This window comes from Canis lupus, chromosome 9 (assembly GCF_011100685.1).
Source record: "Canis lupus familiaris isolate Mischka breed German Shepherd chromosome 9, alternate assembly UU_Cfam_GSD_1.0, whole genome shotgun sequence".
Lineage (NCBI taxonomy): Eukaryota > Metazoa > Chordata > Mammalia > Carnivora > Canidae > Canis > Canis lupus.
The window spans coordinates 42,093,147-42,116,028 of NC_049230.1; the positions used below are offsets into that span (position 1 = coordinate 42,093,147).

At 49.4% G+C, this 22,882-nt stretch overlaps 1 protein-coding gene across 9 annotated transcripts in view; it reads left to right on the top strand.

Annotated features, from left to right (window-relative positions):
• KSR1 (kinase suppressor of ras 1) overlaps positions 1-14,536 on the top strand; it is a 155,735-nt gene extending 141,199 nt beyond the window's left edge. For 6 of the 9 annotated variants that reach the window (XM_038548211.1, XM_038548212.1, XM_038548218.1 and 3 more), the window contains 4 exons: positions 1,057-1,192; positions 6,984-7,117; positions 9,639-9,719; positions 11,559-14,536. In XM_038548211.1, the coding sequence (XP_038404139.1) occupies positions 1,057-1,192; positions 6,984-7,117; positions 9,639-9,719; positions 11,559-11,637 (430 nt within the window). In that variant the 3' untranslated portion in view covers positions 11,638-14,536. Of the gene's footprint in view, positions 1-1,056; positions 1,193-6,983; positions 7,118-9,638; positions 9,720-10,323; positions 10,415-11,180 lie in introns of all 9 variants that reach the window. The other 3 variants (XR_005364703.1, XM_038548214.1, XM_038548213.1) reach the window with 3 other exon arrangements.
• Positions 14,537-22,882: the final 8,346 nt, after the last annotated feature.

The following is a 22,882-nucleotide window of genomic DNA, read 5'->3' on the forward strand; positions in this document are numbered from 1 at the left end:
TAGTGCCCCACGAAGCTGACCAAAAGAAAAGTAGCATAGAAACATAATGTGAGGGCCACCTGGGTGGCTCAGCGGTTGAGCGTCTGCCTTCGGCTCAGGGTGTGATCCCGAGGTTCTGGGATGGAGCCCCACATTGGGCTTCCTGCAGGAACCTGCTTCTCCCTCTGCCTTATGTCTCTGCCTTCTCTCTGCGTCCTCATGAATAAATAAATAAAATCTTAAAAAAAGAAAGAAAAACATAAAATCTGTTTTAATAATGTGTCTAACTCAGTAGATCCAAAATACTATTATTTTGACATGTAATCAAAATTTAAAAATGAAGGAACCGTTTGACCCCACAAAGTTTCCAGAATCTGGTATAGAATATGTTACAGCACACCTCAGGTCTACTCCCCACATGTCAGTTGTTTAGTAGCCCCACGTGGCTAGTGGCCCCAACCCTCAGCAGTGGCAGTGAGGGGCTCATGGAGAAGGCCAAGGTGAATCAAGAAAGGTGAGGGAATTTGGAGAGGCTAGGTGAGGGCCTCACTGTGTAATCTCTGGGTACTTTCCCTTAGGGGTAGTGCTTTCATCTCCTGACCTTGGACTATTACTTCCTGAGCACCTCTGTGCGCCAGGCACTGGGCTTGGCATTCGTTACTCCCCAAACAACCTTGGACATTGGCATTAGCCCTACTGAGATTAGACGGGATCTCTCCTATCCAAGTACTAACCAGGCCCCACCCTGCTTAACTTCAGAGATCAGACAAGATCAGGTGTGTTCAGGGTGGTATGGCCATATTCTAGACGGGATCCCTGTACCAGGAACTCTCTTCAGAGCCTGTGCAGCCTCAGACTTCCCACCACAACAGATGTGTAGGGCCAGGGGTCCTCTTGTACTCAGGAGGAGCCACCAGGATGGCATCACAGGATTTCTGGAAGCCCGGTGAGTGGGGAGAGCTGGAGGAGGATCCTGGATGCTCTGGCTGGGTTCCTGGCACTGTGGCAATAGGAGCCCCTGGGCATGAGCTGGGCCAGGTGGTTCCGGAGCTCACACTGCATGGACCGTCCCCACAGGACTGTTTGGTATGAACTGCAAGCAAGAGACTGGCCATTTAAGAACCAAGCCGCAGAGGCCTTGATCTGGCAGATTGGGAGCGGAGAGGGTATGAAGCGCGTCCTGGCCTCCGTCAGCCTGGGGAAGGAAGTCACTGTGAGTAGCCACCTGTGTTCCGGGAAGAAGGGTAGAGGGTGAGCCTGGGCACACGATAGGTGTGCCCTTCTTCATTCACTCACCTGAGAAATGAGCCCTGGAGGCAGAAGTATGCCGGGTGGGCCTCCTTGCATCTGGCTAAAACAGCTGTGTCTTTTATTACTCAACTATTTTTCTTTAGAAAAAGCTTTAAAAAAAAAAAAAAAAAAAAAGACTGGAAAGAAATAAAGATCATAGTTTTAATTGAGTTATGAGTTGAAAAGATAGTAGAGCCCTGTATCTTAGATGAAAAAAGGTGATAAAATCCTCACTGCACAGAACACTGACAGGGTTTTACTGTGGCGTCGAATCTCTTCTCCAAAATGTTCTTTATAACTGTTCAAGAACAAATCGAAGTTTCCACAGCCTATTTCTTGCCAAAATATAAGATTGTAATACAAGTACCTATTTCCAGATACCTTTGATGGTTTCTTCGCATTGCAGTTTATAAGTTTCCTGGCCCTGACACAATGATGCAGGCTCCTGACTATTGAGTAGTTGAGAGAACACCTGAGCAGCTACTCAGCTTCCTGTCTTGGTTTTTTTTTTTTTTTTTTTAAGATTTATTATTTGGGAGAGAGCGCGTATACATGCATGAGTAGAGGGAGGTGCAGCAGTGGAAGAGAGAACCCCAAGCAGGCTCAGTGCAGATCCCAACTCAGGGCTCTATCCCATGACCCTGAGATCATGACCTGAGCTGAAATCAAGAGCTAGATGCTTGGTATGCCTGGGTGGCTCAGTGGTTAAGGATCTGCCTTCAGCTTTAGGTGATGATCCTGGGGTCCCGGGATTGAGTCCCATATCGGGCTCTCCGTGGGGAGCCTAACCTACTTCTCCCTCTGCCTATGTCTCTGCCTCTCTCTGTGTCTCTCAGGAATAAATAAATAAATATTATAAATAAATAAGATTTTCATGAGAGACACAGGGTGGGTGACAGAGACACAGGCACAAGGAGAAGCAGGCTCCATGCAGGAAGCCTGATACAGGACTCAATCCTGGGACTCCAGGATCATGCCCTGGGCCAAAGGCAGGAGCTAAACCACTGAGCCACCCAGGGATCCAATAAAATCCTTAAAAAAAAAAAAAAAAAAAAAAAAAGCTGGACGCTTAACCCACTGAGCCACCAAGATGCCCCTTAATTTTTTTGAAGATATATGTTTAACAAAATCAAGATCATAACATATAGCTGATTTTTTTAATCATGACATTTTTTTCCCCACATGATCTTTTGTTATGCTTATCTCAAATCATTGACAAAACCTTATCTTTAAACCTGTCTACCTTTGTGTCCTATGGCTTACACCATAATCCAGCTACTTCTCTGGGGACACCTGGGTGGCTCAGTGGTTGAGAGTCGGCCTTCAGCTCAGGTTTTGATCCAGGGTCCTGGGGTAGGGTCCTGGGATGGAGTCCTGCATTGGGCTCCACATGGGGAGCCTGCTTCTCCCTCTGCCTATGTTTCTGCCTCTCTCTCTGCCTCTCTCTCTCTCTCTCTCTGTGTGTATGTATGTATATATATATATATATATATATATATATATATATATATATATATATGTCTCTCATGGATAAATAAGTAAAATCTTTAAAACAACAACAAAAAACAACTTCTCTGTTGTTGGACATTTAGGCTATTTCCAATTTGTGCCCATTACAACAAAGTTTTTTTTTTTTTTTTTTTTAAATTTTTTTATTTATTTATGATAGTCATACAGAGAGAAAGAGAGAGAGCCAGAGACACAGGGAGAAGCAGGCTCCATGCACCAGGAGCCCGACGTGGGATTCAATCCCGGGTCTCCAGGATCACGCCCTGGGCCAAAGGCAGGCGCCAAACCGCTGCGCCACCCAGGGATCCCCCATTACAACAAAGTTATTAAGGACACCTTTGTGTAAACTAGAGTGTACAGATGTGTTTGTTTTATTCCCCCCCGCCCCCCAAAAAAAAAGAGTAAGTTGCTTTCCTGGCAGCAATCTCGTATTTCTGCACACTTAGAATCTTAGAGCACAGAGGTGGAGTCTTCAAGAGGGTGAAGGCCTGGAGCAGAGTCTAGAGCCCATCAGAGACAAGGACAAGGGAGTCAGAGTTCGGTGCTGGCTAAAAGAGTCATCTGGGAGCTTTTAAAAATATAAGGATCAGGGCCCCTACCAGAGAGAAAGATTTACTTGGCCTGGGCTGAGGCTAAGATCATAATTTTTTTAATCTTTCATTTTAAGTAAAGCTCCTCCTAGTGCACAGCTAGAGTTCTGTTCTGAAAGGATATCTTACAGAAAGGATAGCTTACAAAGGCTATGGGTCCTTTGAAGCCTTTCAAGAATAGATTAGGGACAGGGAGCGGGGAAATGGGGACAGATAAAGTGTTCAAGCAGTCAGCTTCTGGCTCATGAAAATTGGCTTTCCTTTTTGGTCTTTTTTTTTTTTTTTTTTTTTTTAACACATTGCCATTGAAGGGTAGATGAGACATTGGTCAATGGCAATAAAAAGTGATTTTGAATCATAGTCAAAAGCAGGGAGTGCCCTCTGGGGGGCACTGTTCTCTGCCCCTTCAGCCACACTGCTGTAAGTTCACCACCAAGTTTCTGCATCAAGGCAGCCACAGTTGAGTTAGTGTGCACAGGATGACATCAAGAGGCCAGAATGATTCTTAATGAAAACCACCAGTTCCTTACCTGAGGTCACTCTCCAAAAGACCAACTTCTTGTTCCATCACCTCTTCATTCGCTGTCCCTCTGCCCCTTCTCTGTTTAACTTCCATCAGCTTTCCCTTTATCCTTTTATTGAAATTGATTTTGTGTTGACATGATTAAATTGTCCATGCTGTGTCTATAGATTGAGGCTAAAAATGAAAGGATGATAAATATGTGTACATTATTATAATAGATTGTAGTTGCCATTAGCTGCTGATTCAGTAGTTCACTACATTCTCTTTTTTGCGGGTCCATTTCTTTTCTTCCATTCTATCAGTTATTCAAAGGCTCGCCACAATTTTGTTGGCTTCACATGTGGACCATGGTTTTCTTGTGCACTTTTAGGTTTTTCCTGTAGTTTCTAATTGTCTGTCTTTCTTCTTGTTGAGAATAGTCACAGGCACCTTTACCATATTCCCGAGGTCATGCAGTTCCTACATACTGCTTATGGAATGCAATTTGTTGCATTCTTTCCAGGGCCCACTGATTTCTTATAATCTGGATAATGGAATTTTTGGCCTACTGTAGTGCTGTTATCCTTCCATTTCTTTTCAATCCTGGTTCAATACTAGAATTTTTTGTATCTCATGTCTTTCCATTTCTTTATTTACATTCCAGCAAAATGAGAGTGAATCCTAGGCAGCCCGGGTGGCTCAGTGGTTTAGCGCCGCCTTCGGCCCAGGGCGTGATCCTGGAGACCCTGGATCGGGTGCCATGTTGGGCTCCCTGCATGGAGCCCGTGTCCTGCCTCTCTTTCTCTCTCTCTCTGTGTCTCTCATGAACGAGTAAATAAAATATTAAAAAGAGAGAGAGGGGATCCCTGGGTGGCGCAGCAGTTTAGCGTCTGCCTTTGGCCCAGGGCGCGATCCTGGAGACCCGGGATCGAGTCCCACGTCGGGCTCCCGGTGCATGGAGCCTGCTTCTCCCTCTGCCTATGTCTCTGCCTCTCTCTCTCTCTCTCTGTGACTATCATAAATAAATAAAAATTTAAAAATAAATAAATAAATAAATAAATAAATAAAGAGAGAGAGAGAGAGAGAGTGAATTCTAAAGGAACTTCCTCCCAATGGATGCATAAGAGATAATTTTTGACTCCTCACATGCCTACACAAGTCCTGATTTTGTTTTTACACCAAGAGGTTCACAGTAATCTTCCCTAAGAACATGAAATTTTTGCTCTACTGTCTACTAAGTGTCCAATGCATTGCTGAAAAATCTGATATTAATCTTAATTCTCAGTCTTTTGTAGATGCCCTGGTTTATTCTCTTTGGGAATGTCCAGGATCTTCTCTTTGTCCTTGTTACTTTATTTTTGTTTTTATTTTTATTTTTTTTATTTTAAAGATTTTATTTATTCATGAGAGACACAGAGAGAGAGGGAGAGAGAGCGAGGCACAGACACAAGCAGAGGGAAAAGCAGGCTCCATGCAGGGAGCCCGACATGGGACTCGATTCCGGGTCTCCAGGATCATACCCTGGGCCGAAGGCAGCGCTAAACCGCTGAGCCACCCAGGCTGCCCTATCCTTGTTACTTTGAAATTTCATTAAAATGTACCTTATAGAATAAGTTCTTTTTCTTGGTTTGATTTTCTTTTTTCAGTGAGGTCCCTTCTCTGGGTCTTTTCAGATGAAGATTCCAGTTTCCCTCAAAGGTTTCTGAGAAATTCTCTCTTATTAAGTCTTCATTATATGGCTTCTGCCCTATAGTTCCTTTGTTTTCTCTTGTGGAAACTTCCATTGGACAGAATTTGGTCCTTAGTGAGGTTCTGTGTCTTTTACCTTCCTTAATGTTTTCTATTCTCTATCGAAAATTGAGTGCTGGGGCGCTTGGGTGGCTCAGTGGTTGAGCGTCTGCCTTTGGCTCAGGACGTGATCCTGGGATCATGTCCCGCATCATGCTCCCTACAGAGAGCCTGCTTCTCCTTCTGCCTATGTCTCTGCCTCTCTCTCTGGGTCTCTCATGAATAAATAAATAAAAACTTTTAAAAATAAAAAATAAATAAAATTGAGTGCACAATCTGAGGAATTTCCTGGATCTTATCTGCCAGTATTCCTAATATTTTGTTTCAGAAGTTATATTATTAATTTCAATCTCTTTCTTATTTGTTAGTGTGTTTTTTATTGCATCCTGATCTTCTTTTATGGACAGAGTAGGTTCTACACACACACACACACACACACACACACACACACACACACACACACTTTTCTCCAGGGTTGGTGTTCTCTTTGGTCTCTTGTTTCCCTGACCTGGTAGGCAACCCAATGAGGTCTAGTTGTACTTAGGAACAAAAACCTGAGTTGCTGAGCCTAAGTAGGTGAGCACTTTCTGCCTGGTTGTGTGTGCAGGCCTGTTTTCTTGCGGGAGCTCTCCTGAATCGAAAGGCTGAGAGGTGTGTGGGAAATGTGCAGATCCAGAGAGTAGGCAGCAAACTCTCAAAGTGAGAGGAGCTTTACTCTTTTTTTCTAAGTAGGCTCCATGCCCAGCGTAGGGCTTTAACTCACGACCCTGAGATCAAGACCTGAGCTGAGATCAAGAATTGGACACTTAACCAACTGAGCCACCCCGGCACCCCTGGGCTGGGGGGCAGTCAGGACAGGTGTTCTGCTGACTGTTTCACCCTTTTGGTCGCTCCCAGCCTCCATTCTTATAGTACTGGGGCTTCTGCCTCTGATGCATCCCGCCCGCCCCACATGTATTCTGAGCTCTTGCATTTCTCTGCTTTCCATTCCAAAAATCTACAACCAATTTCTGATCTCTTTTTTATTACCTGTTTATCCGGCCTTGTTCCTGTTATTCCAGGGCAGTCTAAGAAGGAAAGAGGAGAGACAAGCTCATGCACTTTGTTTTCAACTGGAAGCATGAGAGCTCTTCTGAGATTCAGTTGTTTCTCAGCCCTATTCTAGAAATGACCAATCTTCCAAATATTGGCAGAATGTTCAGGGGACCACCAGATGGAGAAGGGGGACTCGAGAGTATCAAAGGAACCCTGTGCAGAGTACCCCAGCTGTGCCCTCCTCCCTCCCAGCCAGCTCTCACACCCACTAATGCTGGCTCTGCTTGCAGGAGATCCTCTCTGCCTGCTGGGCTTTCGACCTGCAGGAGAGGCCCAGCTTCACCCTGCTGATGGACATGCTGGAAAAACTGCCCAAGCTGAACCGGAGGCTCTCCCACCCTGGGCACTTCTGGAAGTCTGCTGAGTAAGTTTCCCCTCAGTGGGCCAAACTCACCAACCAAGCTTGTACAGCCTTATCTGGTTTCTTAAAGGGCACTGTCCAATCTGTCTGCCTACAGCGTTGGTTTGGGGAATACACAGAGCAGTTTAGCCGGAGGTAACTAGACTCGTTCCCTTGCCCAAGTGATACTAGGATCTTGTTTATTTCAGAGAACTCCTTTTGAGAGACCAGTATCTCTAGTGCTTTTCTGTGAAAAGCTGCCTATCACTATTATCAGGGCAGTGCAGACTCTGGGCCAGGACAAGAAGATTTTGCCTTGGAAGGGGCCACATGGGGCCAGCTGGAAGCCAGAGCAGCATGGGTCCTAGAGCATCAGCAACGCCAGCAGAGCGGCTATTACTTAAAAGGGTGCAGACTCAAGACAGCTTTCTAGCCCCACATCAGCCACCTGTTAGAGGGCCACATGGCCAGAGTTTATGTGCTGCTTTGATGCTGGAAGTCCATCTTTGTCCTGTTGAATCACACAATTGTTTGTGCCCCTTGGTACTGGGCAGGCCTCACTCCTCTTGTACATTCTGTCTCATTCCCCTTTTGTTCTGTCCCTCTGGCACTCTCTCTGCCTGAACGCTCCAAAGCAGACCTTTGCCCTGCCATAAACCCTTTGTGAGAATCTGAGGAAGTCATTTGTTCCAGGCCTCAGTATCCACAGCTTTTAAAAGTAGAGCTTGGGCCAGAGCGGGGTGGGGGGCGAGTGGGCATGGGAAATGCATTAGGCCTTACAGGCATGGAGGGAAATTTCAAGTTACAGCTCCTGTCCCTGGGATTTCTAGTGTGCCCAGCAGTGGTGCGAAGCTGTGACAGCACTGTGGACAGTCTGTATTGCAAGGCAAGGACTCAGCTCTGCCATTTGATGTGAGAGCAGTGAGAGCAGTGGCTGGGGGCTCTAATAAAGCTTAATTTATGGATGCTCCAACTTAAATTCCATGCAACTTTCACATTTTGCTTTTGGAGGGAAAAAAATAAAAGAAGATTTCACAATATGTGACGCCCACTCAACCACTGAGCCACCCAGGCACTCCTGATATGAATGGTTTTAAACTTTTTTCAGGCAAAGGGCATTTTCTAAAAGTGCAATCTCCCCCCAAAGTCCCAATATATAAAATAGATAAAATATAGCTGCTCTTGGTAGTTGTGTGGGCAGGAGCCCATCCACATCCCCAAGGTGGCTCCTGGGGCCCCCAGTCATGATGCAAGTGGCACCTGCAGTCACATCACAGAGCCCCTAGAGAAGCGGCACTTGGATCTCCTGTCTGTTGCCCAGGCATGTGGTGGCAGCAGCACTCCTCCCATTCTAGAAAAGGCCAGTTGGTAAATATTTTAGGTTTGTAGGTCATATGATCTCTATCATCTGTTCTTGGTATTTTTGGTTTTTGATTTTTTTCTTTTAAAACTTTAAAGTGATTAATCTGTTTGTGGCTGGATTTGGCTTGTATTTAGTTTGCTGGCCCATCTTGAAAACAAACTGTACTGGGTTTCGAGTCATGGGTGAGGGGAGGCCCAGCACAGGTCACCCGAGGGTGACCAGAGGGTGCAGTAGGAGAACCACTGATTTAGGTCATCTGCAGGGACAGCCTAAAGGAATGTTTGGGGTTGGGAATACTGTCTCTTAAAATGCCACATTAGTTTCCATATTTTGCTCTTAAGGTGGGTCAGAGTCTAAGGCAAACAGGGCACAACAGAATGTTGTGATTAGAAGTGTGGGTTCAGCCTATCCATTGCTGAGTGCCTGCTACACACCCACAGAGACGAAGGCCAAGGCCAGGCCTCGGCCAGCCAGGAGTTTCTAGTCTAATTGGAGAATGGATGAGAGAATGATTATAACATGCTAAGAGCTATGATGAAGAACAGCCTTTGTGGGAGCCCACACAGGGGCCTCTCTGCCCACCCAGAAAGCTTGAGAAAGTGTCTCCCGAAAGAGGGGTCTTTGGAACTGGGTTTTGAACAGGAACTGTCCTGGCAGAGACCAGGAGACTGAGGTTCCCCTGGACTTGGGCACTTGTTTAATATCCTGGTTCCTGGTTTTGTCATCCACAGAAGAGAGGAGAAGGCTGCACTAGGCAGGTCGGCCATTCAGGAGATGATTTCAGATTCCCTAAAGACCATATAGCCCCACCTTCTCATTTACAGGTGGGAGACAGAGCCGTAAATCGGCGTTCCCTACCCAAGCCATCTGTTTCAGCCGCTGGGAGGAAAAAAATGCCAGCCTACCTGAATGAGCCTCAGTCAGAGCTTCCTGTTCATAATTTGTACTTTAACACATTCTGCCTCTAATTCTCATTTTCTCTTTTCCATCTGTCTTGTTACTGTTTTATTTTCGGCGGTGGGGGGTGGCGGATGTGCTGGCCTGTGCTGTCATCTCCCCACTTCCCACCATCGTGATTTCCTGCCGCTCCTCCTCCACCTGTCTGCGCTGGGTGCCTGATTCCATCACCCACCGGACTGCATTCTTCCCACACTTGGCAAAACGGTCGCGGGGCCCCTCCAGCCGCTGGCGGAGCCGCTACTACGGGAAGGGGCGTTACGGTCACCTGGACTTTAAGAACTCCTGTCCGGCTCTGGAGGAATAGTGTGTCTTTTGTGATTGCCCTTGTTCCCTGCCTGTTTGCACCCTGCTTCCTGTCTTGTGTCTGCATCCAGCTTCCATTTTTGCCTGTTTTGTTCCCCTAAAGCCAAAGTGATGTTCTCATAGCTGAACTGGCCACCGGCAAGGGTCCCACAGGCTTGTGTGGCTCTCACCGGGCTGAGTGGAGGCGCACGGCATACGGCAGGACCTCCGTCTACCTGCTGTGGCTTGTTGCTGGGTGGAAGAGAACTTGGGTCCTTGATCCAAATCCAGGGTGCCCTTTGACCAGAGTTTAAAGAAGGGAATGCAGTAAGCAGGATGAATGAACTTTCAGGAGGTCCGTTTTGATAGGGGCTGAGGGGAATGGGTCCATTGGCCAACCTCTGTCTAAACATTCTGTGGCTGTCCCAGGGGAACTTGGGACAGGTGCTTTGTGCCAGGTCCCTTTTGAGCTCGCTGTGTTGCCAAGCCTGGCATAGAGCGGGGATGCCCTTTCCCTCTGCAGGGAAAGCCCCCCCCGCCCTGGCCAGGCCTCTGCCGCTCCTCCTGCTCCTCCAAGGGCTCAGGTTGCTGACTCTCTTCTCCCCTCTTCTCTTTCTTCCCGTAGGTTGTAGGCCTGGCTGCCTTGCATGCACCAGGGGCTTTCTTCCTCCTAATCGACACTTGGCACCGTGACTTCTGCTCAAACGCAAACTGATGTGCGGGCACTAACCCAGGGGATGTGATCTCTGCCGCGCCAGGCACCTCTCCCAAGACTTCTTTTGCTTTGTTTGTTTTTAAAACGGGCCCCCTCCCCTCTCCACGGCCCGTGTGTACCTGAATAACTGATGTCCACGAGGATCCCCTAACAGACCCTGCCCTCACCCCACCCAGCAGTGCTGCCTACTCTGACAGGACATCATTCTCTAACTCTTCCTCTGTGAGGGCGGCACCAGTTTGTTTGGGTGATCCTGGCTCCCTACTAACACCTCAATGGGATCAATTCCCTGCTGAGCACATCAGCCCCCTGTGGGCTGTGTCCGCAGTACAGGGGAGGGCTTTCTGCTTGGCTGTTAACCTGCAGAGGTCTCATCCAACAAGGAGTGGGATGATTTCAGAGCTGCTTGAGGCCCGCCCCATCTGGAGGGCTGGGGGCGGTGGACACCAGAGTCCTATTGCTATGAAAAACACTAGCTGGAAAGGGCTCTGTCCTCAGCAGTGCCCTCAGGAAAGCTGTCCTAAGACGAAGGGGGCCTGTCGCCAAATAATTTCACTGATGAGAACAAAGCTTCTGCCGCCAGCCCTCACTCCCTTTACAGACAGAAAGTACCAGACCCCAAGTCAGGCTCATCAAGAGTGAGGCTAAGAGGCCACACACCATCACTGTGCTGCTTCCCAAGTGCAGATTCCTGGGGTCACCCCCCAAACCAAGTCCAGGTCTCTGGAGGCAGGCTCTGAGACTCTGCATTTATACTTGCTTTCCAGATGGTCCTGATGCCTGCCCGCCCTAGTATTTGGGGTCCAGTTTCTCTTTTCTTCCTTTTGCACTTGGAGCAGAGCCTTCCTGGCTGCAAGTGAGAAAGTAGCTCAGATGGGCAATGACGACATGCCGTGGGCCAAGGACTCCAAGATGAACAAGCCCCTGTCCCCTCAGGAGGGTATGCGGCCAAGTCTTAAATTCCCTTGGCCAAGTATGACCAGGAGCAGCTCTGCCAAGGCTGTTGGCTTGTAGTCGTCCTTACTTCTTGCTGGGGTCAGGTCCTCTGTGGAGCTTCTGAAACTGGCCTGCTCCTGAGCTAACATTACCCTACTTCCGGTCAAGACCAGCGTGGCTGTAACTCATGTTTTTGTTCCTCTTTGCAGCATTAACAGCAGCAAAGTTGTACCCCGGTTTGAAAGGTTTGGCTTGGGTGTCCTGGAGTCCAGTAATCCAAAGATGTAGCCAGCTGTGCAGTTTTTTCTGCCAATTTCTTTCTTTCTTAAATGTGTTTCTGAAGCATCCAACCAACCACCGTGACAAAAATGAAAACACTCTTCAAAACATCAGTCTACCCTAAGTGCTGCAAATCAGGAGTGTGAGTCCTCGACTCAGACCATTCATCCACAAAAACACCCGGGCCGGAGATGGAGCTGCACCTGCTGTTTCTTAAAGTGACATTACTGACAACCAGACCTGCCCCAACAGGCAGCGAATGTTTACATATATGTTTCTGGGGAGTGAGTTTGATGCTTTACAGTAGGTAATAATAAAAAGTGCTCTTCAGAGGCACACTGGCACCACTGGCCAGGATGGCGGAAGTGGCCTTCCCCTCTGGAGGACCCTGTCGGCATTGAGGAAAAAGAAAGAAAAGCATCATGATTGTGGCTGTTCTCCAGGGAGCAAGGGAACCATGAGGTTTGACCTGGACTCTGCTTTGGCCCTAAAGCCCAGCCATAGAGAATGTCCCTGTGTTGGGTTCTTGCCCTATCCTATCAAAGGGACGCTGTCCCTTTTTCTTCTGTCAGAAGAAACCCTGGCTAGGAACCAAGCTGGATTATGAGGGTCAGGAATTTCCGAGAGTTTGTTTCCCTTTTGACCCCAATAATCCAGCCCATACCTGCTGGAAAAGGAGAGACAGATAAAATGCAAATAGTATCTAGATTGATCCAGGGGTTCGTGGGTTGGTAGCCAGGGTGGAGGTAGCCTCTCACCTGTGGAGAGGTTTCTTTCACACAGCTTCCAGGAAGACACCAAGGAGATGGCACTCCCGGCTTCAGCTTTTTAGACACGTCCCAGTCCTGGCTGACCTTTGACCCCAGACCTAAGGCCCAGCCCAGCAGCTGTGTATACCATGAAAGCTTGCTTGGTGAGGACAAAGGGAAGGGAGAAGTGGCAGGCAGCAGGCCCCTGAGCCCACCCTCCCAGTCACAGGGGTGACCTAGCTCTTTGGAAGCTCTATCTGTCATGCCAAGGTTCTGGAACTGCCTGCCCATTCTCCCCCTGTACTGTTGAAATGAAAGCCCATAGCCACTCCTGACTCTTCTGCAGTCCGTGTTCTGAGCTCTTAGCTAAGACAGGAGGCCTATGCCCCTCCACGCCATTCATCTAGACCCACCCAGCCCACCAGTCTTTGAGCCTTCCCATGAACTAAGTCAGGGCCACCTACCTATGTGTGTACATTTGCACCAGAAGGAGGGGTGTGAGTAGGGGAAGTCTGTGATGTGAGAGCACCCTCCCTATCTTCATTAGAAGCTGTCACCCAAAGGGATAGTACCAAATGGCAAACAAGCCTTCAGTGGGTGTTACTCACCATGTTAGGCCTCAAACCAGAACTGACTGAAGGTGACAAGGGTGGAGATGTGGTTGGATTCAGACCCAGAATGCTCTGAGCCATGCCCTGAGCCAAGATGGAGGGGCATGTGGTCCTCTCATCCCTTTCATTTAGACCCATTTAGCAAAGCTCCCAATCTTCAGAGCCTTCCCTGGAGTCTAGCCAAAATGTCCTATGAAGCAAGCCACTACCTAGAAGTTGTAGGGCTGTCTTCCTGTCCCCAGGTCAGGCACCCCTTGGCTGACACACGCTTAGCAGAGCTGTGCAGCCATGCCGGGTATCTGGGCTCCCACTGCCCATCAGCACCCCAGACCTGAGCTCCTTAACCCTTCCTAGTCAGGGTGCTTAGGGAAGATTGGAGCTGTAAACCAGCTGGATTCAGCTCCAGGTGGGACTGCTTCTTTCACCTCCTCATCCCTTGGCCTCCCCAATGAGTATCATGCCGCAGATCAGTTCAGGAAGCTTTCATCAAACACCAACGGTGTCTTGTGCAAGTGCAGGGGACTCCGCAACAGGAGCAGCCACAGTCTCTGCCCTTAGAGGAACTGACCCTCTGCCAGGAACCGTGAGGCGGAGGTGAAGGTCTGGGGGTGACAGCCCCTTCATCTGCAGGACCCTGGACAGCCTCCCAGCTCTTGGCCTACCCCTGCACTGCCTGTCATTTAAGAGAAAAGTAGTCCCCTTCTCCCACTCAAAGTGACTGTGAATTGAGGTTGAGAAGACATGCTTGCCCTTCTGTGTGCTCTTCCCGTCTGTTGTGGAAACACGAAGGACGGCAGATACTGTGAATTCAGCCTGCATGGCCAACTGTGAAGGGGATGGAGAAGCTGAGATGGCCTCCTTGGCGAGAGCTCTGGGGATAGCGGGGGTCCCCACCGGGGTCTGAGAGTGGACCCCAAGCATTGGTCCTTCATGGCACGTCCCCAGTCCCTAGCATCCCCTCCAAAACCCTAGGGCCCTTGTTCCTGCTGCCTTTAGCCACCAGAGGTGCAGTCCCTAGGTCTCTGTCCAACTCAAGGTCTTCAGTCCTAGCAAGCTCCCTGTTGGTCGTGGGCAGTGTAGCAACGTTCGCCTCTCCATGTCACCAAATCCATGCAGGGTGCTGGAGCCCCTCTGCCCTCTTAGTGGCATTTCTCCTTGTGACTACAGGGGGCAGCCGTGTGTCCTATAAGCCTGCATTGCTGTTCCGTGTTGATTAGGGGGCCGAGTGGAGATGTAAATGTGAAGCCGTTTAGAGAGCTTGTGTGATGCTGCAGTGTTAGCCCGGATTTCATTAGTGTGTGTAAAACCAGCGTCTTCCGTGGCCACAGGCACACACTTGCTTTTTTGAATGTGATGTAAAATTTGTACAGTAAAAGTTTTTATATTTTCTATCAACTGCATTTGTCTTCCAGAAATGCTATTAATTTAAATTAAAATGGTTAGTATTAATGAACGTGCTGTATTAGTTTTTTGCCACTGGCAAGAACACATCTTTTGTGCCAGGCCAGGCCTGGGTGTCTGGAGTTTGTGAATAAAAGTGTACCATGATGTCTGGGGCTTGTGTCTACTTGGGTCAGTTCCAGATGAGTGTGAGGAGCTACTCGGATGGCACAGGGAACAGGAATGGGGGTGGGGGAGTCAGTGGGGGTTGCACCCCCTCTAGGAGCTCCTTCCAAAGAAAGAAATTATCCATGGACCTTGAAGGCACAGAAGAGTGGAGACAGAATGGCATCAGAACCCATGATGCAGGGATCCCTGGGTGGCGCAGCGGTTTGGCACCTGCCTTTGGCCCAGGGCGCGATCCTGGAGACCCGGGATCGAATCCCACGTCGGGCTCCCGGTGCATGGAGCCTGCTTCTCCCTCTGCCTATGTCTCTGCCTCTCTCTCTCTCTCTCACTGTGTGCCTATCATGAATAAAAAAAATAAAAAAAAAAGAACCCATGATGCACAGAGGATGGTCATCCAGCCCCCAAGAGTAAGCAGACCCAAATCCAGTCAGTGTCTCCTGGGCTGGAGATGCCTTGCGTCATGGAAGCCTTAGAGGTGGGGTGGGAAGTGGAATGCTCATTTATCTGAATCTTATTTCTAGGAGCCTCTCCTTGCCAGTCAGGTAGAGAAGTAGGTGCTTTGGAGGTTGGAGTGAGCAGAACAGATAGAGGAGAGGGATCCAGTATTCACAAGGCCCTCTTCTGAGCCAGGGAGGTGCTTTCTGCACATGCCACCCACCCTCCTTAGTGTAATCCTCCGAACGATGCCATGAGGCAGGAATTGTGATGTTTCAATCAAGGAAGCTGGGGCACAAGAGGTTGATCCCCCAAGATGACATGGCTGAAAGGTGGCTAGTTCAGGATGCAGTTCATGGCTTTGACGCCAAAACTTCCTTTCAGCGAAAGCCGAGGAACTTACCAGTCATTTACTGAGCACCTGTGCTCAGGGAATGGTGCTAAGTTCTAGAACACACATAAAAAGGTGGTAGTGCCCTTGCCTTCAGCTATGAGCCAACAAGTGGCCCAAGGAAAGGGTCCTTGTCTGCCTGGCAGGCTTTGTAGAGGAAGTGGCCTTGCAGCTGACTTTTACGGTCATATATGCCTGGTGCAAACAAACGAGCAGGGCATTCTATTCTGAGGAACAGCATAGCAAAGGCTCAGAGATCTGGGAACACATGAGATGCTTTGGGAAATCATGAATTTTCAAGCTGTTGTAAAAGTGGAACTTGGAACTGGTGAGGATCCTGCAGGTGCCAAGCCAGGGAGTTACGACTTTAACAGACCAAGCCTTGGGGAGCCATGGAAGATGCCTGAGCAGGGGAAGGCCATAATTAGATTTATATCTTAGATACACAGGAGGGACTGGAGGAGGGCTGAACCAGAGAAAAAGGGATAATGACCTGAGCTTTGATTGGATGTGGGGGAGAGGTGAGCTTCCAGGGTAGCTCCCTAAATGTCTGCTTCCCCCTGCTGATAGAGTCAGTCGCTGAGAAGGTGAGCCTGTGGATGAGAAGCTGGACAGGGATCACATTTAGGGGCATCCAGGGGACTCCAAGTGGGCATAGGGACACTGCCTGGGAGCACACCTTGCTGTAGAAATGAATAAGGGGGGCCGCCTGGGTGGCTCAGCAGTTGAGCATCTGCCTTTGGCTCAGGGCCTGATCCCGGAATTCTGGGATCGAGTCTCACATCGGGCTCCCTGCATGGAGCCTGCTTCTCCCTCTGCCTGTGTCTGCCTCTCTGTGTCTCTCATGAATAAATAAAAATCTTTTTATTTTAAGCAGGCTAAACCGCTGAGCTACCGGGGCTGCCCAAAAATCTTTAAAAAAAAAAAAAAAAAAAGAGTAAGGGTGGGAACTAGGAAAACTAAAAATGTGGCCTCATTCTGAGGACCCAGTGCTATAGCTGAGGGTCCCCAGTCTCCATAACTGGGGGGTGCTTGTTTATAACTGCCATAACCAGCGGTTTTCCCTAATGATTTTCGATAAGACCTCTAGCTGCTAGAGTCCTTTTTCTTTCTTGACAGGCCATTTTTATCTTTCGAGTAGGTGCTAAATAAAAGCAATGGAAATCTGTTTCCCCAGGGCCTGCGCAGGGTTAGGTTAGAAGTTAACCTAAGAGACAGTGAGGCTCTGGTGGGAGTCCCCTTAAGATCCCTGGTTATCAGGCAGCCTGGTGGCTCAGCGGTCTAGCGCCGCCTTCAGCCCGGGGTGCGATCCTGGAGACCCTGGAGACCCGGGACCGAGTCCCACGTCGGGCTCCCCGCATGGAGCCTGCTTCTCCCTCTGCCTGTGTCTCTGCTTCTCTCTCTATGTCTCTCATTAATAAATGAATAAAATCTTTAAAAAAAAAAAAAAGATCCCTGGTTATCTTGGAAAGGGGGAGGGAGGGTTTGGCACACAGTGGCCCTTTGACACATTGTTTAATATTTAACATTCCCTAATTACCTCTGTATCCTGCAATTGGATTTTTTGTATGCTATTGCATTCATGCAGGCTTCTGCAGGGATAGATGGCTCCAGAGTTTGGCACAGGAAAGAGGACCTCACGGGAATATAGTGGGGGTTGGGGGCAGCGCTGGCAGGTACTGGTGGCTGGTGTATGGAGGAGGGACAAGGGGTACCACAGCTCCCACATGGCAGCGCACCTGGGTCCTTGGGCATAAGTTTTAATGCGTATACATGGAGGAGAGCTTTGTTTTTTTAGAGAAGTAGTTTTTTTTTTTTTAACAGATCTTATTTATTCATGATAGACATAGAGAGAGAGGCAGAGACACAGGCAGAGGGAGAAGCAGGCTCCATGCTGGGAGCCCGACGTGGGACTCGATCCCCGGACTCCAGGGTCACGCACACGGGCCGAAGGCAGGCGCTAAACCGCTGAGCCACCCAGGGATCCCCGGAGGAGAGCTTTGTAACTGGAAGAATGAGCTCTCCCATCCCCTGCTGCTAGGCTGAGAAGAATGCAGATACAATCCAGCCCTTAGGCCTGCGCCCCCCAAAACGTTGACAGGAGCTTTGTGTCTTCAGAAGGTGTGTGTGACTCCGAAATGGGTGCCTCCGTCCTGTGCCAGAAGCCCCAAGGGGCCAGTTGAGAGCAGTGGTTGAGGAAGGTAGCTCAAAGATGTCCTCAGGGCCAAGTACCAACTGGTTTGCAGGGGAAAGGTGCTCAGGGCTCGAAGTTGCTAGGAGCTAGAGCAATCGCCTGAGGGAGTAGCCGGCACCCAGCACCCAGCGACAATTCCTCCCCCAAGTGGGAGGGTGGTGAAGACTGGGGAACCGGACAATGTGCTCTGTGAGACAGCTGGTCCCCCCTCCGGTGAACTGTCGCCTCCTGGGAAGGAGAACCCAGTGTTGCCAGACCTTCCCTTTTATCTTTTTTTTTTCTTTTAAGATTTTATTTATTTATTCATGAGAGAGGCAGAGACATAGGCAGAAGGAGAGGCAGGTTCCCCGCGGGGAGCCCGATGTGGGACGGGATCCCCAGACCCGGGATGGTGCCCTGAGCCAAAGATGCTCAACCACTGAGTTACCCAAACATCCCTTGTTTATCATTCTTTTCGTTTGTTTTTAACAGGAGCTAGAAGTCTGGATTTTTTATTTTGTTTGTTTGTTTGTTTGTTTGTTTGTTTGTTTTGGTGAAATCTCCAAATTTCCAAAAGTTAGCTTTTCTTTTTCTTTTATTTTAATTTTTTTTTTTTTTTATTCTGTGTATAGGACAAACAAAACCAGTTTGCAGACTGGCCGTGGCCCACAGGCCACCCAGTGTAGGTTCTGGCCCGACCCCGGGGGCCGGCAGGAGGCAGCTGGAGCTAAGGACGAGCTGGTGCCAGGAGGCCCAGCATCAGGGGAGATTGTGCAGGCTCGCCCTCCTCCCTGCCGCCCGGGCCGTGTGCTCTGGGGACACACGCTGATTCACCGCACATGGCAGCACCCCTCCCCAGAAGGCCCGGGGCTTGGTGGGAGCCCGACACGTCACTGGACTTCGGCGCAAGGGGGTGTCCTCTGGCGGCGCCCGAGCAGTGCACGCGTGGGGGTGACTTACGTACCAGAGCTCTGGAGTCCAGCCACCTGAATTAATCCCTGTTCGCTTTGGGGCCTGGACAGTCCCCAGCCCTCCTGCAGATCCCGCTGTCAACAGGGCCACCCGACGACGAGAGCCTGATCCTGTGCTCCCACCCGCCTGCCCCAGAGCACACGGCCACTGCCCCCAGCTGAGAGCTGCCCAGGGAGAGGCCCCAGCTACTGGTAGGTCCTTAACCCGCCTTGAGGCAGCAAGTGATGTAGAGTCACACAGTGAGAAAGTGATTCTCTTTCCAAGTATCCTTCAGTCCCTCTGGGGACCCCAAGAGGAAAGGCCCGGATGGTTAGTAGCCTCCTCTCCCACCAGCGCTGATCCGCCTTTTACCACAGTCTCGGCCCCTTGCAGACTCAGAACTTCCCAGGAACAGCGTTTTACAGCTGGAGCTTAATAGCCTTCTCCCTCCACCCCTACCTCTTAAATAAACATAAATCTCATTTTAACCATTTAACTGTGTGGCACCTAAGGCCCACCCCAGAAATTGCACAATGTCGCTTTTGCGCTCTGTCGGCCACAGCAAGTTATGGGCCAACCCCAATTCAGGGGCAGGAAAGGAGACTCCATCTCTCGAGGGGAGGAAGAGCAGTCACATTGCAAGCGGCATGGATGCAGGGGAGCGTGACTTTTTGGGGGCCGTTCCTGTAAGACGCTATCAGAAGAGTAGCTCTAAAGACCTGGGCTCCAGGGCAGCCTGGGTGGCTCAGTGGTTTAGAGCCTCCTTCAACCCAGGGCCTGATCCTGGAGACCCGGGATCGAGTCCCACTTTGGGCTCCCTGCGTGGAGCCTGCTTCTCCCTCTGCCTGTGTCTCTGCCCCTCTCTCTCTGTCTCTCATGAATAAATAGATAAAATCTTTAAAAATAAATAAAGACCTGGGCTCCAGCCCTTAGGATATAAGCCTTCGGAGGGAACAAGGTTTCTGATGTGGATTAATCCTGGGAAGGGAAAGCTAGGCCCTCTCTTTTGCTCCCCAGAGCAGCTTGGAATGGGAGGGGATTGGTGAGGGTGGCCCCAGGACAACACACAAAGTCTCTTTTGTTCTGATCCAAAAGTCCACAGCACCTGTGAACAGCTGTCCCCATGCACGTGTTATGTGCCAGGCCCTGCTGTAAGCACTATGCACGATTAACTCACTTAATCCTCCTACGGCTCTACTCGGGAGGTACTACTACCGTCCCAGTCTTACAAATAAGAAAAGAAGCAGACCTGAAAGGTAAGTTGTGGGGTGAAGAGCCCTCAGCTGGTAGTGTCCTCTTTAATCAGGGCTGTCACAAGCCCAGCTAAAACCCGGGCTTCTAGTGCTTGGAGAAGAGAGACTGGACATCCAGGGATGCTGAGCAAGATTCAACCCTTTGGCTCAGGGCATGATCCTGGGGTCGGGATTGGGTCCCACATCGGGCTCCCCTCAGGGAGCCTGCTCCTCTCTCTGCCTATGTCTCTGCCTCTCTCTGTGTGTCTCATGAATGAATAAAGAAATAAAATATTAAAAAAAAAAAAGTTTGTGTACGGAGATGGGCCAGGGCAATGTCTAATTTCCAAAGTGGTTGCGAGAGTTTCCTTCTTCCACCCCCATCCTTACCTTTAAATAAATAATAAAAAGATCGTCAGTCATTTCAGTAAGTTTCTAGTCTGGGAGGAAGGAACAGCATTGGAGGAGTAGACCAGCACAGGCTCATTCACCTTATCGAGTAGGAACTGAGTGTCTACTTAATCTTTCCCATCTTTCCCTCATGAGCACAGTACTGGGCCGACACCCCTTGGGAATAGAGGTGGTCAGGGCCGAGGTGCAGGGAGCCTGGGCTCTGAATCTTACCCGGCCCCTCCTTTGTTGGGTGGATCGGGCAAGCCTTCCATGGCAATGTGGAAGAAAGCCCTGAGTCATAGAGGAAGGAGCCTGGGATTTGCCACATTTCTGGAACACTACCAACCATCAATGTCTGCACCTGGGCACATTATGATGGTTGCTGGGAGGAGGCTGAGGACCAGCTGTGACATATGGAAAGAACTGTAGGATATTAATTGGTAAGAATCACTGAATGACAGGGCTGCTAAAAATAATACCATGTTAGGCCATATTACTAGAGGTAGAGTGTCTAGAAACTAGAGGTGAAAGCTCCACATGGTTATATATTGTTCAGAGATTTTGGGTGCAGGATGTAGGTCTGGACACATACCAGGAGGCCAAGGTAAAGCAAGAGAACATCGCTACGTGCCTGTTGTGTGGTATATGTCTTCTCATTTCATAACAGGCACATTATATGAAACAAGTATTACCCCCATCTACAGAAGGAGTAGGGGACCACTGAGGAGAAGTAACCATGGTTGGTCATCCAACCATCCGTCCAGCCTCATCCGACCATGAGGAAGCTTGGACTTGAATGATTTGAAGACAAGTTTGGCTGACTCTCAAAGTGTCTGGCTCTTGCTTTGACCCCTGGGTTCCTTTTTTTTTTTTTTTTTTTTTTTTTAGATTTTATTTATTTATTCATCACACACACACACTGAGACGGAGACAGAGACAGGCAGAGGGAGAAGCAGGCTCCATGCAGGGAGCCCGACGTGGGACTTGATCCCAGGTCTCCAGGATCAGGCCCTGAACTGAAAGCAGCACTAAACGGCTGAGCCACCCGGGCTGCCCCCGGGGTCCCTCTGTAAATCATGTTCCACTCCATGGGAATACCATGGGAAATACCATTTCACTCCATGTTAACTTTTTCCAAGGAAATCCCTGGATACAAAAGAGAATGGATTCATTGTTCCTGTCTGTTCAGCAGAGCAGCCTCCACCCCCTGTTCCCTGCTGCCCCCTCTGGAACAAGCCCTGGATGAGAGGGTGTTGACAGGACCCAAAGCAGCACCTGATGCTCTAGGCTTCCTCCTGCCCAGGCATGGAAAATATTGATCAAAAATGAAACCAGGAGGGACTGGGTGGCTCAGTCAGTTGGGCAGATAACTCTTGATTTCAGGTCAGGTCATAATCTCAGAGTCCTGGGATGGAGCCCCATGTCAGGCTCTATGCTCACCAGGGAGCCTGCTTGAGATTCTCTCCCTCTCCCTCTGTTCCCTCTCCCCATTCGCTCTCTCTCTCTCTCAAATAAATAAATCTTAAAAAAAAGAAAATGAAACCAGGAGACAGATTCTGGCAGAGGTCTCCTCATCCCTGGGAGCGAAAACACACAGCCACACGGGACCATGTTCCCCACAACAGATGTTGGGGCCCGTGAAAGGAAGCCCGTTCTATGAAAAGGCATCTGAAAAATGAGGCAGGGCGGTGCAGGGGTTAGCAGCACAGGCTTCATTGCTGCACTGCCTAGGCTGAATCCCAGCTGCGACACTTTCTGGCTGTGTGACCTTGGGCATGTTGCTTCACCTCTCTGTGCTTTCATCCCACGTGGACTAGACATAATTAATTGCACCTACTTCATAAAGCTAATGGAGGATTAAATGTAAGGCACCTAGGTCGGTGCTCAGCACATAATCAGCACTATACCAGTGTTAAATTACCTTAAAACTGAGGGGCACTTGAGTGGCTCAGTCGGTTAAGCATCTGCCTTTGGCTTGGGTCATGATCCCGGGGTCCTGGGATCAAGCCCTGTGTTGGGCTCCCTGCTCAACGGTGAATCTGCTTCTCTTTCTCCCTCTGTGATCTCTCTCTCACTCTCTCTCAAATAAATAAATAAAATCTTAAAAAGAAAAAAAGAAAAAAAACCAAACCCGTCTCTGAGCACTTCCTTGTCTGTACCTATCAGGTCTTCCTTGAGCCCAGCGCCCAGGAGAGCCCAGCACTTGGTTATTGACCATGGCAGTCATTGTGTCTTCCAAACATTACCAGTCCCCAAGCCCTTCCAGAGTCTTACTGCTCCCCACCAAGAGGTGAGGTCTCCTCCCGCTCCTTGGACCTGGGTGGGACTTTGGGACTGCCTGGAGAAGTAGAATGTGGAGGAAATGGCTCTCTGAGGCTAGGTTATAAAGTCCATCTGGGGGTGCCTGGGTGGCTCAGTTGGTTGAGTGGCTGCCTTCAGCTCAGGTCATGATTCCCGGTCCTGGGATCGAGCCCCATATCAGGCTCCCTGCTTGATGGGCAGCCTGCTTCTCCCTCTCCCCTGCTTGTACACACACACTCTCTCTCTCTCAAATAAATAAAACCTTTAAAAAAATAAAATAAAAGGGATCCCTGGGTGGCGCAGCGGTTTGGCGCCTGCCTTTGGCCCAGGGCGCGATCCTAGAGACCCGGGATCGAATCCCACTTCGGGCTCCCGGTGCATGGAGCCTGCTTCTCCCTCTGCCTGTGTCTCTGCCTCTCTCTCTCTGTGTGTGACTATCATAAATAAAT